Source organism: Sylvia atricapilla, chromosome 11 (genome assembly GCF_009819655.1).
Source record: "Sylvia atricapilla isolate bSylAtr1 chromosome 11, bSylAtr1.pri, whole genome shotgun sequence".
NCBI lineage: Eukaryota > Metazoa > Chordata > Aves > Passeriformes > Sylviidae > Sylvia > Sylvia atricapilla.
The window spans coordinates 11,634,362-11,650,625 of record NC_089150.1 but is presented as its reverse complement, the minus strand read 5'-3'; the positions used below and the strand labels follow the sequence as shown (position 1 = coordinate 11,650,625).

At 43.3% G+C, this 16,264-nt stretch overlaps 1 protein-coding gene and 1 long non-coding RNA gene across 2 annotated transcripts in view; one reads left to right on the top strand and one right to left on the bottom strand.

Moving 5' to 3' along the window:
* Positions 1 to 479: 479 nt before the first annotated feature.
* LOC136365948 (uncharacterized) lies at positions 480 to 2,856 on the bottom strand. The gene is made up of 2 exons (XR_010744440.1): positions 2,788 to 2,856; positions 480 to 750 (listed from the first exon to the last, which is right to left on the bottom strand). It is a non-coding gene; the product is annotated as an uncharacterized lncRNA (long non-coding RNA).
* Positions 2,371 to 16,264, top strand: part of MGLL (monoglyceride lipase) — a 61,813-nt gene continuing 47,919 nt past the window's right edge. The window contains 5 exon segments of the mRNA XM_066326675.1: positions 2,371 to 2,713; positions 2,716 to 2,946; positions 2,948 to 3,043; positions 3,045 to 3,069; positions 4,125 to 4,263. Coding sequence (XP_066182772.1) covers positions 2,474 to 2,713; positions 2,716 to 2,946; positions 2,948 to 3,043; positions 3,045 to 3,069; positions 4,125 to 4,263 — 731 coding nt within the window. The 5' untranslated portion in view covers positions 2,371 to 2,473.

The following is a 16,264-nucleotide window of genomic DNA, read 5'->3' as shown; positions in this document are numbered from 1 at the left end:
CCTCTCCTCTCCTCTCCTCTCCTCTCCTCTCCTCTCCTCTCCTCTCCTCTCCTCTCCTCTCCTCTCCTCTCCTCTCCTCTCCTCTCCTCTCCTCTCCTCTCCTCTCCTCTCCTCTCCTCTCCTCTCCTCTCCTCTCCTCTCCTCTCCTCTCCTCTCCTCTCCTCTCCTCTCCTCTCCTCTCCTCTCCTCTCCTCTCCTCTCCTCTCCTCTCCTCTCCTCTCCTCTCCTCTCTTCTTTCCTCTCTCTTTTCTCTCTCTTCTGTCTCTTCACTTGCTGTGATATAAAGTTTCATTACATATATTTACTCTGACATTCCAGCAATTGATCCTTTTCCTAAAATTTGCATTGTCTGAAAGTGTACCCTTTTTCTTTATACTCCTGTGCATTCTTTGGGGGTCAGTGGAGACACTTAAATTAGGCAGGGCTCAGCCATTACTAAACCAAATATCCTTTCCTACAAGGATTGAGTAATTGCTGAGTTAGTGTAAAGATTCACCAAGTGTGAATCTATTTTTTATTAGAAGTTGGTTTAAACTGTATTTCTGAAACATATTCCACTCTACCAAGACAAGAGAAGATGTTACAATCTCATAAATACTGCATGCTCAGGCATCCCTTTGATTTCTCACAGGGAGCCAGTATGCAGTAATTGCTCTGCTGAAGCCTGGTGTATACTCTGGGTATCAGGTACATGAAGTCCTCAGACCCAATCCAGTTTTCTCTGGTGGCTTTCCATTCACAGCTAAAACTCTGCAAAATAATACAGCAACAAGTTAGCAGTGGTTCCTCATTCATTTTTATGTTGTTAACACTGAGATGGGGAAGTGTGTATTCTCCATGGGAAGAAATGGCTTCAGATTCCTGGGGTCTTAGGGAAGCTGGTGAGAAGAGAAGGAGCTGTTGGTTGAGTCTTCATTCCAGGCCTGTGGTGAGGATCTGGGCCTGCAGAGAGGGCAGGCTGCACCAGTTATGCTGCCTCCAATTTTAGCAACACTGAGGTTAACAGGGTATCAAGGGAATCATATATCTGCACTGACCAGGGCAGGCTCTCAAAGTCAGGATCTCGCCCTTGTGTCCCAACAAAGATCTTTTTCCTTGACATGCTATTTTTATCCAGAAGTTTAAAAAAATATTTTTTCCTCAACTCCTTCCACCCTTCTGTGGCCCTGGGAACTGTAATATTCCCAGCACCACAGCAGGACAGGAGCCTATTCCTGGCATGAGATTTCATGGATGGCTGTAGGGAAGCAGTAAAGTGTTCCTGGCAGATAAGCCCTGAGCAGGGGAAGAGGCTCCTTTCCTTCTTTTCTTCTTAATTCAGTTATTATCTGATCTGGATCATTTAAATAGTTATATATGTCCTTGCTTCTACCAGCTATGGAGCTGGCTTGTGATAGGTCTTTAATTCATGCTTAGATAGTAACTGGCCTAGTAAATGGTACAGCTCCAGGTATAGCTCCCAGGGCTCTGCTTAAGTGTCATCTGACCTAAATCTCACTTACTATAAACAACCATAAGTGTTGGTTTTGTTTATTTTTCCCAAACAACAGCAGTTACAGGAACACATAATTTTGCTTTTGCCATTTATTACTAACACCCCCCATGGCATTTAATATAAATAACACTGAAAGATTAATAAAATAAAATCTGGTTTTGATTTCCTTTTTATTTTTATATGGCTCATCTCAGAGGTTTTGCATTTATTGCTATTAGTGTTAGCATGTATTTCTTTCCTTTCCTCAGCCTTTGTTCACAGATTTGCACTTGATGACCATGTTGCCTCATTTTAAAAATAAGGTTAATAGCTGCCTCTTCTTAGAAAGGCTTGAGACCTCTAAGCATATGTAGACATGTAAAAATGAAAGGAGCTGATGAAATGTAAAAGGCATGAATCTGTGCTCAATAAATGCTAAGCACTTAGCAGTATTAAATGACAAAATTCTGTATTGGGATGCCTTGAAGCTGGGGAGCTATTTTGGCTTCAGGGAACCTTGCTGTGACAATTTTTATAAGCAAATATCATATATCACCAAATAGATCTCACATTACAGAGTAGCAGCACATGTATTGCATATAATCTATAGTAATATAATAATTTATGTGAGTATAAATCATGTGCTGTGTTTATAAATGGCCTTTACCCCGAATGAGGGTGCAAAGCTTGGGCACTTCTCTGAACTAGTATCTGAGCGATCTCCCCAGTATGGCTTCAAAGCCTGAAGAGATGCACATTAAACGCAAACAGCGAACTTTGGTGTCGGCGTCTCAAGAAGCGGTTCGGACCGGGATGCCCAGGAGGCAGCATGGCTCCACGATGTCCTCTCTGAGATTGTGCGGGAGCAGCCGTCCCCGCCTCCGGGGTGTCTCCGCCGTCCCCCAGCCCGCAGCAGCCGAGCGGCCGCTCCTGCGGCCAGATGCCGGTGCCGGGGGCTGCGGGAGCGCTGCAGCCGCTCCCCTGCGCCGCGGGGGCCGCATGAGCCCAGCGGGGCGGCGGCGGAGCGTGTGCGGAGCCCCCGCGGGCGGCCACCGGGGAAGGGGGCGGCCGTGCCTCCGCCCTCCCCGCGGCCGGGCGGCCCGGGGGCACCGCGGGGCTCCGCCGCTGCCCGCCCAGCCCGGCCCAGCCCGGCCCAGCGGAGGGTGCGGCAGCACCGCCCGCCCCTCCATGCATCCTTTCATCCATCCATGCATCCGTGCGTCCTCCATCCGTGCGTCCTCCATCCTTCCAGCCGCCCACCCGCCGCCCTTCCGCCGCTCTCTCGCCGCTCTCCGGGAGCAGCCCGTGCGCACCGTGCGGGGGAGCCACCGCGCTTCGGCTCCGCGGGCGGACGCGGGGCCGCCGAGCCCGGCCGCGGCAGGAGGATGCGTGTGCGGGGCTGGAGACCTGGCATCGCGTCGGTGCTTGGATCCTCCCTCCTCCTTCTCCTCCTCCTCCCCTCCCTCCTGCTCCCCGCCTGGCAGCGCGGGGCTGGGGAAGTTGCGCTCACACGAGAGATGGCTTCGCAGCGGGGATCGCTTTGAGAAAAGGTCTCCCCCTCCCTCGCCTCCCCCCGTCGTCGCGGCCTCCGAACTGTAAGTGGCAGGAAGGAAGTAAAGTTGCAAACAACCTGCCGCGGCAGGAACTTTGTGAGCTGCTCCAGCTGCATGTGTTCAAGGTGCCTTTGATGTACGTGCAGCAGCTTCTGGAAAGTGGACTGCAGCTTTCCCACCCGACAGCCCTCCCTCTCCCCAGCCCTTCCCAGCCTCCCCTCCCACCACCGCCACTTCAGCCCGCACACGCAATTTGTTTGAGAAGAAAAAAAAAAAAGTGATGAACGAGAAGTGGTGAATTTCCTCAAAGCGACTTTCCTCAAAGAGCGAGCGAGCCGTGGAGAGCAGCCGGGGCGAGGGGCGCCGGGCGCCCGCCGGGAACCGCGGGGCTGCCGGGCTGTGAACGCAGCTCCACAGCGAGAATGCAAAAAGCCTCGTCTGCTTGCGTTTGACTTGCGATGCCGGCTCCTCACTAGAATGCAAACCCTTGCACAGGATGAAAGCAGGTTTGTGGCAAATTCTCCTGGAAATGTTTCGCTCCTCGCCGCCGCCACCTTCCTGTCTGAGATGTGTGAGAAGATCTTAATGATGACACGGTGGCAGATACCTCTGCTGTGTACCCTCCACTGTTCTTTGGACATGTTCCGCCAGAGATAAATCTTTTATGCAGCTGTCTTTTCATATCTGTAGCGATTGCTGCATAATTTGCTCCTGATTGCAGTTAAAATATTCTCTTCGGATCCGTTTCACAAAATGATGCAAAATAAACTCCGATGGGAGAAGTGTGGAATAGAAAGCTGTAAATGAAGTACTGATGGTGGATTGATCTTCCCTTCTTCTTGCTCCCCCCGCCCTACCCATCCCAGTGCTCTACCTCTAAATGTGAGCCTTTTCTGAACAAAAAAAGTTGCTACATTTCTGTTTTAAAGTAGTGATTTTGAAGGCTCTTCGGCTGGGGTTTTGGAAACAGCCTCCCATCAGTGGTGCTTGCCTTACTGATTGACTTTCTTGAGTGTCTCTGGCTGCTAAGCTCATCAGCTTTTATCTTGTCTTCACCTGTTTTTAAAGTATGTTTTGTTTCTTCTGACACCTTGCAGGTCATTCTTCCAGAATGCCAGAGGAAAGTTCGTCAAAGCGGAGTCCTCAAAACATCCCATACAAGGATTTGCCCCATATCATCAATGCTGATGGGCAGTACCTCTTCTGCAGGTATTGGAAGCCTGCAGCATCTCCCAGGTGAGCTTTCCAGCAAATGTCCCTTCTATTATCCCTGTCTACTGTCCTTTCTACTATCACTAAATACGACTCTCTTTATGTAATTATTATTTATAGCTTGACTGGCATTACAGGGCCATGTACATGGCATTTTATAGAGCCCCTAAAAGAGCTTTCTCTCAACTGAGAAAGTCCTTTCTGAAGGGATTGCATTTTTCAAACCTTTACTTGCTCGAGTCAGCCTTGCAGATATAAAACATGGAGTTACTGTCATTCCATGCACAGCTGGCTTGGTTGGTTGGCAGTTCAATATTCTACCAAGTGGCTCTGGCAGGTGGCTGCTGCCTATCAGCAGTAAACAACTATTCCCAAACTAAAAGCACAGGCAGTCAGTGAGGACAGGGATACAGGCTTTGGGATGTTCACTCTTCCTGATTTTCTCAGTGTCAACAAACTTAACGTAAGCATCTGAGTTCAGTTTCAATAGTTACAGCAGGGCAACAGGCATAATGTTTGACCGCATTGCTTTTTGACTGATTTTAAATTATTTATACTTAGCAAATGCCTCAGGGAGCTCTCTCACCAGCAATTGTAATTTCAAAACTGACCTGTGTAATAAACACAAAGATTCAGATAGAGATTTTTTCCTAATATTTTCATCATAATTTAAATAATTTAATAGCTTGCTGTGCTAATTATGATCAGCTGTGGCTCCCATAGTTATGATCTTTTTTCTTCCAGTATCTGCTGGCTTGGCATGTATTTATTATGCTGCCACTAGTTATGTAGGTATCTACTTCATAAAAATCTGGGTATTATTTAATTGTTTTCTTTTTCTGCAAGCCAAGAGGAAGAGCTGTGTTGATTTTATACAGCTAGAAGACAGTCACAGGAAAAAGTTGTTCAATCTGTTGTAGAGAGTTAAACATTATCCTGATGACCCTTTATCCTGATGAACAGGTTAGACACCATCCTCTGCCCAAACCAGCCTGCAGCTGGTTTGAAAGACGGATACAGGTGCAAGTTAGTTGGCCTTGGGGTTTATGCCTACAAAACTAAAGGACAATGGGAATAACATGGGGCTGGATTAGCACTCAGGTAATATAGAGGGCGAGCAAGCAACAAAATATACTGTCCCGAGAGGGGAGGACAGTGCAGCCACCCCACCATAGCTCCATTGCACAGGATGGGCTGTAGGACAGAGGTCTGGTTCTAGATCTCCTGGTCTATGGAGTATTTTATACTTGCTTCTACTTGCTGCCTTTCAGAAACAAGGACAAAAGTTTTTGGCACTGATGCATTACGTAGTCTTTGCATCAACCTGAAGATTGCCCTTACAGAAAAATAATGCTATAAAATCAAGGTTCTACAGTGAAACCAGGCTGTTTTGTATTATTAATCATTAATGGTAATTAATGATTAACTACCCATACCATTCATCACTCAGTTGTGAAAACTGCTTTTTTATCACATTTAATTTCTTACCAAATTAGTATTGGGTGGATGGGTCTTTGTTCTAGAAATGATAAGGAGCTGAGAGCGAAAACTTTGTGTCTAAGTCCTCTGGGTAGTTAAATTTTTTTTAGTGGTTGTGCACCAAGCAGTTAATTAAGAGTGAGCTTGTCCTAGTTTTGTGACAAGAAAAGTGGATGGGATCAGTGTTGTTCATTTACAAGGAGCTCCTGAATGTGTGTTTGCATGTTTATGTGTAAGGAGGGGGCGTATTGTTTATTATTAGCTCTTCATGAATTGTTGCATATGAGAGAGATGGTAAGTGACTGAATAACAAGTCAGCGCCTAGATTCTGCGATCAAGAATGCTCTTGAAGTGCTTTGATAGGCAAACCAAAACCACATTATTTTGCTCCCTTTCAATTTACATAAGAAGCTCTGCTTTTTCTTCTTCCTGTATAGAAGCTGGGCAACTTTCATCTAATTTTAAACATTCAGCAAAACTGGTCTCTCTATATATGTATAGGGAGAGAAAAAGAGACACCTCAGGGGACTTTTACAGGCCTGTTACAATTTATTTCAAATACTGAAAGCAATTCTTTCAATCTTCTAACTCAATTGTTGATTCAGGTTCAAATCTTAACTCTAATGAATGATGCTATAACCATCAAATGGTGGGACCTTTCATTGATCCATTATGTGCCTAATCCCATCTAGAGCTGTAGAAATACCTCTTCACTGCAGATGCCCAAAGATCATCACTGACTTGTCTTCTATTAGAATAGAACTTGTTGCCCTTGATCCCTCCCCCAGGGAGGGGGAAAACCCAGGATGTCTGCCAAAGGAAATATTAAAAAGTAACCCTAGTCTGGGTTTGAAGAGCAGACAATGGCCAGGCAGTCTCTGAAAGTGGGGATAACTGACAGACATCACCCCTTGGAGCTCGTGCTTCTTTTTTATCTCCTTAAACAGACTCATAAATGTGGATAAAAGTCTGTGGCAGATTCATGTGCTATAGCATATTTAGAAATAAAAAACAACACCAAAAATTATTTTTTCAAGAAGATGGAGAAATTTTGTGAGGCTTTATTGCTTCATGCTCACAAATACCCAAGCTCTGATCCTGTGTGGTGTTGATCTGACTGATCAGCCCATACTGGTGCACATATGGAAGCTTTGTTATAAGTGCCACTGAGGCCAAGGTTGTCCTGCCAGTGAAAGGCACCTATTGTGAGTTCCTCAGCAGGGTCTGCTTTGTTTCAGAGGGGGATTTAGGTGATTACTTCACAGGAAGCTGACACACAAAGGCACTCAGATGTCATAATGATTAGATGGGGTAGATGGAGTAAGGAGTAATGGGACTAAGGAAGAAGAAAGACAGTGTTTTCCACTTTTTTTTTTTTTTTTTTTTTTTTTTTTTTTGTGGGAAGTCACTCCCAACAGCAGAGCTGGGGCCTGGGTGTCATCTTCTCTTGCTGCCTGCTGGCAGCAGTGCAGGTGCAGCTTCCCCAGCCAGCAGCCCTGCAAGCTGGCCAACTTGTTGAGCCAGTTCTATCTTAAAGTGTAATTAAGTGGTCTTACTGAATGCAGTAGAGAAGAAAAAGCAGTATGTTCTGCTGTCATTTTCATGTTTTATGCCAACACAGAATTTGTGGACCATGAAAACGGGTAACTCTTTGGCACCAAGTGCTCACTGCTGAATGCAATGCTTAAGATCTGGGCAAGGCATAGCAATTTTAGGACTGTGTAATGTTGTTTGGAGAAATTTAATCACTTGAACCGAACAGGACTGATCTCATGCCTGTAGCACGTCTTAGTAGCCAAAGAAACCCTACTTAATGGGTAAGCAGTCATTGTGTAAATATTAACAACAGCTCCATGCAAGGCTTAAACCTCTGCCACCACCCTGAGCATTCTGAGACAAAATATGAGGTAACAGGAGGTGAGGAATTAAGCAATCATGTGCTATTCCCAGCTCTCAGACAAAGCTGCTAAGAATAGACGCTGATGAGGAAGGGGAAGGAAAGTTGGGAGAAGTCAAGACATTTCCTTTGAGGCCTCTAAAGGGCCTGGGGAACTTCAGAGGTGGCCTTCTTCCTCTGTGGTTTGTATCCTGATAGCCTTTTCTAGATGCTTCCTCCATTCTTGTCACTGCATAGTTAAACCCAAATAGTTTTTTCTGGGGAACTTTTAGCCCCTCTTCTTGACCTAAAGTAAATTCTGTGAGATTTATTGACTCAGAGTAATTTTTTCAAAGGTGCTTATAGCTGCAGCTGCCACTGACTTCAGACAGAGTGATGTCCAAGTCTCTCCTGGTAGATCAGTCACTTTAAGCTGGGCGCTTGAGACACTTGAAGCTAGAGGATACATTTGAAAGTGTAATTTCCAGACATCTATGAATCTGAGCTTCCTCAGTCACCAAAGAGAAATCATTACCCGGCTAGTTAGCATGGTGCTTGAGTGTTGTCTCTCACAGAGTGGTCTCTATAGGTGGACTAAGAGAGTTGCCAGGATCCGTGGTTCTCTGCCTGTGGGTCACAGAGGCATTCCTGGGCCATTGTTAATGTACACTGGAATGGGTTGGCTCAACTTTAGACATCGTGACCACAGTTTAAGTAAACAGAATTGCAATTGTCCAAGTAAACAGTGCCTTTGTAAGAGTTCTTTCAGTTCTACACCTGAGATGTGTTTAGAAACACAAAATTAAACAAACAAAAAGCACCCAGTTCTCTATTTACTTTTTACATTTCTTTTACTCTTTGAAGAATGCCTGCCATTCTTTCTGACTTGTTAGTAATGAAAGGCCAAGCCAATAAGGAGAAAACAGATTTCTCTGTTCCCCAAAGACTTTGCAGATGTGCCTGTGGTGCAGAAATACAAACTGCTTTTGTATTTGAACTGGCCCTTAAATTGTAGATATTGCATGATGGTTTTGGCATCTCATTACCAGCACTTCCATGCCATTTCCAGAAGAACAGCATAGCTCCCAGCATGAGCAAATGACAAAATTGAATTTGACTTTCAGACCTTTCCAAAGTGAATGAATAAATAAATAAGCCAAAGTGAAGTCAAAGCAAAAGAAATCAAGTCACTGATCATAATGTCTTTACTTATAATGTATTGTGTTAATCTCTAGAAATACTTAAAGCAGTTTCTAATTCAGTGTCATTCTTGAAGAACACTTTGTTTCTACTAATGAGGTCAAGTGGAAAACAAAGCCAAATATGTAGGATGCAAAGTGACTTACATCAGCACAGTTTGCCATAGCATGAATTCAGCTCCCTCTGTTTTTCTGATCCCATCACACACACTGCAAAGGGAAATAACAATGATCATTGTCAAATTAACATTCCAGGCTTTGCTTGCTGCATTGCTATTGAGTTTCTAAAGCATCCCTTCTTTTCATCCGCTGTGTATGTGTTCCTTTAATGCCTCTGTTATCTTTGCTCCATGTGACTGTCTTATTCACTGTGAATGAGGGCATCCTTTTATGATTTTTTATGTGGTTCCAGAGCATGGGCAAATTAGCAAACCAGCTTCATGTAAGAGGGACTCTGACAGACAGGGGAGCAGCTTTGGTTCTCACTGCAGATACTTCCAACAGGCTTCTTCAGTAGCATGATTTCTTTTCAGCCTCCACAGGAATGTCCAACACTAGCAAATCTGCTTTGTATTCCACAGAACCCAAGGAAAAAGGTGAATAGCAAATAGAATAACAATTGTAATTAAACCATGCCTTTTGTTCATTGCCCTGTTAGGATCTGCTTCTGAGTACAGGTGTACAACTTTGTGGCATCAGTGTCTGGGAACAAGGTGACTTCTGGAGTTCCCTGTTGTGAGTCTCAAAGCAGTAATATTTCATCTTGATCCTGAGAGCAGCAAAAAAAGAAAAATCAGTGTTAGTTCTGTGTGCCACCTGATGATTTGGAAACAATGCTGTCCAGCACAGTGAATATAAGAAGCCGTGGTAGAAATAGGAGAAAAGAAGAAAAATGGTCTAGAGATAGTGTTGTAAAGATCATTTTTCTGCTCGTTATTCTGCCAGAGACTGAAGGATAAGCAAACCTGGCATCTGTAAAACAAATAGTTCATTTGCTTTTAGTTGGAATACAAGTGTGATGATCAGTGTTGACTTTGTGCCACCACTCCGATGGATGCCCAAGTTGGTCACTCAGCATTTAGAGATCTACTGGTCCCTCCAAGTGTCTTTATCCTGGGAAGACCCTTCACTGACCTCTTCTTCAGCTCATCAAACTGGGAATGCTCTGAACCAGGTATTTGTTGGTAGTGACACAACAGCTGAAGCAGACAACTAGGGATCATATCAGGGTTCCAGATGCAAAAGCACTTTACTTGACTGCTATAAGGAATATGTGGATTTAGTGATAATAATAGAAGAGCTGCACACTGTTCCTTGCTTCAGTTTCTCTACAGCACTCTTGGAACATCCTTTGGGAACACACAGTAGCTCTTTTAGATCACTATGAATATAACTACAAGAACTGGCTGGTACAGCTGTTCTGGCTGGAAGAGGGTATTTTTTTCTAGATGTCTGTAGCAGAAGAGTTGGCCTTGCAAGTTCCCTTCAGACTGCTGTGACTTGGTCCTTTTTTGAGCCAGGACAAAGATCTGATCTCAGTGTTCTTCTAGGGAAATTGCATTGTTCTAAGAGCTGTCCCTGCAGACGTATTTGGCTGAGCTACCTTCCCTAGGTTCAGGCATGTCATTGTCCCAATGTGTTCCCACTTGAATGGAAGCCATCAGTGTTTGAAACCTCCTGTTGTCCCTTATCCAAGAGATGTGACACAACCCTGATAGCAATGGCTGATTATTCCAGGTATCCAAGGAGATAATGTTGCATTTTGCCCATGGGATTCCTAAAGATATGCTTAGACAGATCCCTTATCTCATCCCACCCCAGTTATATCCTTAACTACACCCAGCCATCCCTGTCCTGTACTCTTCAGCACAGACATTCTGACGCTGCGTCAGTAGGGCTTATTATCCATAACAGGAAGGAAGGAAATTAGCAAACACCAGGGTAAGTAAAGTTTTTAGACATCATTAAAATTATATCTACTCCAGGGTTTCCTCTTGCAATTTCACTTATGTTAACTGCAAGAAAAATACTGGTTCAGCAGTCCCAAATACCAACCTTGGGCTAGTCCCAACCATAAACATCTTCTAAAGCAACCAGACTCAGAGGAGTCACTGGGCAGTGGTGGCAGGAAGGCATCCCTAAGCTGACCAGACTCAATGCCCAGATAGTGGTACCAAGGTGTGGCCTTGGAGTGAGGAAGGGAACAGCTGGTGAAAGCCGTCCTGGGGGCCACAAAACTGCAGTCAGATTCACTCACCTCCAAGCATGCTCCTATGGGATAGCCCAATCAGCAGAAGAGGGAATAGATCTTGGTCTTGGCCTTTCTCTGCTTGAGAATGTGTTTGTTCCTCTTAGGCAGATGCAGTATGTTTGTGTCTGAAGGAATTAGCTTTTTTTGTAGCAGTTTTCAATGTCCCAGTAGCCTGAGTAACACCAAACTTCATGAGTACTTCTACTGGCATGAAAGAGTCCCAACTTCTGTGTCAGACACTGGCTTGCCAGCCAGGAACTATCTTCATTTCTGTTTGGCAGGCACTCACTTGATGTTGGAAGCCTCTGAATCTTCCCATACTGAACTGACAGCAAAGGCAGCTTACTAGACGTAGAGAATTTAGTGTCAGAAAACAGAAAAAACAAGTCAATGAGAAGCAGAGAACAGACAGAACATGGTCAAGACAGTCATTAGACACGACCATGATCTACAGAATCAAACTTAAAATTTCTCTGTACTTTTGTTTCCTTGTCTACAATTGTACAATGTGTAGTCATCCAGTCAAGCGATAAAAATTGGGGCTGGAGTCTCTAGATTAAAGTTGCTAGAGAAAGTAGGTTATTCCTTGAGCAGCTGATGGTTGAAGAAGGCTTGATGTTTGAAGAAAGATTTTAAATAAAATCTACTAAGCAATGAATTAGTTGTTTGCTGCTGTCCTGCTACAAGTAAATTGTCTCAGCAGCAATTGTTGAAAAGAAAGAACAGGGAAAAAAGGCGGAAAAAATATTGATGGCTGGGCTAAAGCAGTAACAGGGTAGTAATCGTTTGCTTTGTATTGTGTATAGATAGGTAAGGAGAAAATGTACAAACCACTATAGATATGTTATCCAAAAAGATTGCTGATCTTTTTCAGATGTCTGTCTGACACGTGATAAATGCCTCCCTCTGTATGTTTTCTTTTTTCCTTGCTCAAGCTTGAAGCTTGCAGAGTGAGAGAATAAGACCTAAATCATTGGCCTTTCTTTAGAACAGAATTTGGTTTAAGTTGCTGTAGATGTCACTAGGTTAGTTGGTTCACCAACAGACAAGATAAGCTTATTTTTATAACTTTTCAACATACTTTAAACTTTTATTTTCAAAACTATCTCAGTGGGCCTTCAAATTCAACTGTCAATTCCAGAAATTTGCAATGGTTTAATTTGCTGGGCAAAAGGCATGAAGAGTGACAAGGAAGCAGTAAGTAATTAAATTTCTGTAAGATAACATCTAGCTGACTTAATGGTTAAGCTTTTTCTTAATTTTCTCAATTTTATGTGAGAGCTAGTCTACAATATTTGGAGCATTAAAATCTGTATTCTGAGCAGCATTCATAATCTCATGTTATTAAAAAAAACATTCAAGCAATCAGCATTCAGTCATGCTCTCTCCCTCTCCAGACAAGGAGTGTGGAGCATCTCAACTCAGGTTGTCCTGAAAATGCACAGAGCATCTCTCTGACATTATTAGATGCCCACAAATTCATTAGCACTGAAAGATTTTTTAAAATTTACTTTTTTCTTTCCAGGTTCACTGTGGTCCCATGCATGTAGCACAGGGAACCCATAGTAATATCTTAACTCTGCTGTTAAGCTCCTGCTGGCTGCTTTAGAGTCAGGTTTTTACTCATTCTGTGTGTCCATCCTTGTCTCTGGCATGCTGCTTTGCCATGGGAAGGCTTTTTTACCTCTGTGCTTCAGTTTATGTGGCAGTGGGAAGAGGGGTTGATCCTTGCTTGGGATGGCGTAATGGATCAGAGAACTTCTTGAGGTGCCACTCATCTCTGCCGTGTGTCACCTCTGTAAGTGGCCTGGTTGCACCATTTGTAAAGCATTTTTCATTTTCTGTATGAGGAGTGTTGTACAAAAGCCAGCTGCTGTTATTATTTATCCTCTTTATTTACTGGTCACATTCCTCAGAGCTGGAGAATGGAAAAAAACAAGCAGTCAGCAGATTCACTTTGTTTACATTTCATTTCACTTTTGGGAATGCTGATTTGTTAAACACTATTCCTTCCTTTGAAGCCTGTAATTTTGCATAGTGAAAATATTGCCTCATTCTTACACACAGGTGTAGGTTTCTCTTTTGAAGCATTATTTAAGGGTTCTGCCCATCAGAGGTTTGCTTCCTGCTGGGCACATTCTCCTCCACACCAGCTCCCATTCTTTGTTTGCCAGGAATCAAAGGAGCCAAAGCTTACCCGGCTGGTGGGGTTAATAACTGTGGTATTGAAAGTATTTCCTCTGGATATTGTTGAGGCTTTTTAAAAATGGTCAGAAATACGTGGTACAGTCTCTGATGAAGTGTTCCACATGAAACACAGCATTCCTGCAGCAGAATAACAGCTTGTGGTTTAAATAAATGCTGTTATTTCTGCTCAGCTGTAGGTGTACATGTATGTTTTGGTTCAGTGACTGCCAGATACTGTAAATGAGTATTGATTTCCTTTTCTATTTTAAGCTTTTTTTCAGAAAAGACATCTCACATGCCTTTGGCTTTCTTTGCCTGTACCTAAAATGATTGCAGCCAAGGACTCATCTAACGAAATACTCTGGTTTTTTGTTGTTACCACCCATCTTTATTCTAGTAGTTGCACCTCAAGTTGGACAGGTTCCATTCACATTTTGGAGCTTAAGACTATTACATCTGGCCCTTTTTGAGAGCAAATCAAAGAGGCAGTGATTAAAACTCATGGCAGGTAGGCTCCTTATTTGTGTTAGCATGGCAGCCCTCACTGCGAGAGGTGAAGCTGCCTTGGTGTCAGAAATGAAATAACATTTTAGGAGCCAAGCCTGCAATAGCTAAAGCCTTTGGTCATCCAGACTAGCTCAGTGCAGCCAAGAAATAACACATATCAATTTGGCAGCTATAGGGTGAAGTCTGTATCCAACTCTTAAGTCATCAGTAGGTAAACCATTGCACCTCAGCTCTAACTGAAATTCACTTTGGTTCAAAACATGAATAAACATTTCAGCCTTTAAAGCTCCTGTTGCAGTCATCATTGTCTTAGCAGCATTCCATGTCTCATGTTTGACTGCTTACATTCAGCTTTCCTTCCTACCTCAGGTCTACAGCAAACATGGAATAGTAAATTAATTGGAACATGCTGAAAGCCTTGGCAAATGCTTTGCCTGTGACATTCCTAATTTCCCAGAGGAGTAGCTGCTGATACTGATTTTGACAGAGCCTATAAAGCCTCTTGCTGCAAAGATTCGTCTCATAGCTGGGCAAGGCTGAAGTGCAGGACTGGGATGTGCCAAGATTTCATTGGAAATTAATGTGTTTAATCACAAAATATGTTAAAACATGCATAAACCCTTTATGATTTAGAAATCAATCCTTGAGTTTCTCTCTCTGAGTTTATGGCATAATTCCACCCTAGATTTTGGAAAATCATTTGGAAAAACTTGGCAATTTAGACACCCATGTAACCTCTGACATCAGAACTTATAACGAGTTTGTCAGTTAGTTAAGAATAACTAATTAAAATCTTTGCCAACACAGACTGCTGACAAAATTGGATCAGGAAGGTAAAAGTGAAGACGGGCAATTGACTCAGTGCAGGAAGTAATCAAGGGTTCCACATTAGTAGTGGAATTGCCTGGCCACAAACAGAATTATTAAGTCTAATTATTTCAGGGAATTGAAGTATTTCTTTAAACCATTGCCATACAACTGGGAATTGCACAGTCAGTACTTCATTAAAAAGTTACAATAACATAGTACCTTGATTTCACAGAACAGGTAAAGTGTCATGTCCTTTCTTGCTCCTTTATTTACAGCTATCTTTCTGGAAGGTGTTCCTGACCATGACAGGTGGGTTGGAACTAGGTGATCTTTAAGGTCCCTTTCAACCCAAACTATTCTGTGATTCCAAGCTAGTGAGCATAATCCCCAAATGCCTGTTCAAAGTACTTCAGTCATGCAGGAATATCTCAGAAATGTTCTGACCCTCTTGTGCCAGGTGTGTGCTTTTCAGCCTCTTCTCTGCACAGGTGCTGGGGTGCTGAGCTGAATTCTTCCAGTAGCAACTATTTCAGTATTGCTGGTCATGAGTTGTCTGTACCATCCACTCCCTGAAATAGCAGCTTGAGACTGGAGGTGATCCAGAGTCATGGCTGGAGTCTGAATAATGGAAAAGCCCTTTTTTAAGAACCATTGATTTGGGGGGCGATTGACTATGAAGAACCTCTGGTGCACCTGGGTTCAGACTACAAGTGCTGTCCTGCATGAAAAGTACTTTGCAAAAGAATTGAGGCCAGGAGAAATCTGCAGACTTATCTTAGAGGACTCCAGCAAATGCCACTTAACATTTAGATGTGGCGTTCTCTGGAGCACTTGATTATTCCTCTCAAACTACAAGCCCTTCATAACAAATATTTGAAAATAACCGAGCAAGCAGCATGTTCCTAAGGATTTAAACATTACCATGTACTTGTGTGGATCTAACCAGGGGGACGGCTTTACAAAATAAAATAATTTTCATCATTTGGAAGCTACAGAGGTGTATACAAAACTCCTCACCTCAAGACATGAATACTGCTGTCCATTTCCATCTTCTGTGCTATGCCAAAAAGTGAGATTAAATTGTACAAATGTGGCTGGGATGCCATGTAGCGAGCATTCTTGCATGGCTTGTGTACATCCCTTAATTAAGCACACCTTGTTCCTTTCTAGGAAGCTCCCCTTGAAGGGTTGAATTGGATTTGTCTGGCTATGAACTTACAGCAGCAATAATGACTTGTCACTGGAACAGGTTCCAATGTTCTGAATATGCCAAGACTTCAAGGGAGTTCAGTAAAAAGGATCTGGTTTTGCACAGCTACTTTGAAACACAGACATACTTTTCTACAAAAAAAAAAAACCTTTTTTTGTTCAGAGAGCAGATGTAGTCCTGAACTAGTCAGTAGTGCTGAGTTTAATTGATAGTGACAGTGCAGAAGCTTCTTGCCCTTCAACTGCAGCTTTCTCATGCTTGGAAAGGACAGTCCATGTCACTACACAGGCCTTTCTATTTCCAAGGCTTTGGCTCACTAGGCAGTATCTGCATTTTGATTTCAAGAAGAAACTGTTACATGACTGGCTAAACATTCATTTTTATCCTTTTGGAAGTCATTAAACATTCAGTGCAAATGAAGAGGAGGGAGAGACTCTAAAAACTGTTCTTGCTTTTACTCCCTGTCTGTTGGTGCTCCATTAAAAGTGGTGGCCCTGCAGCCATCA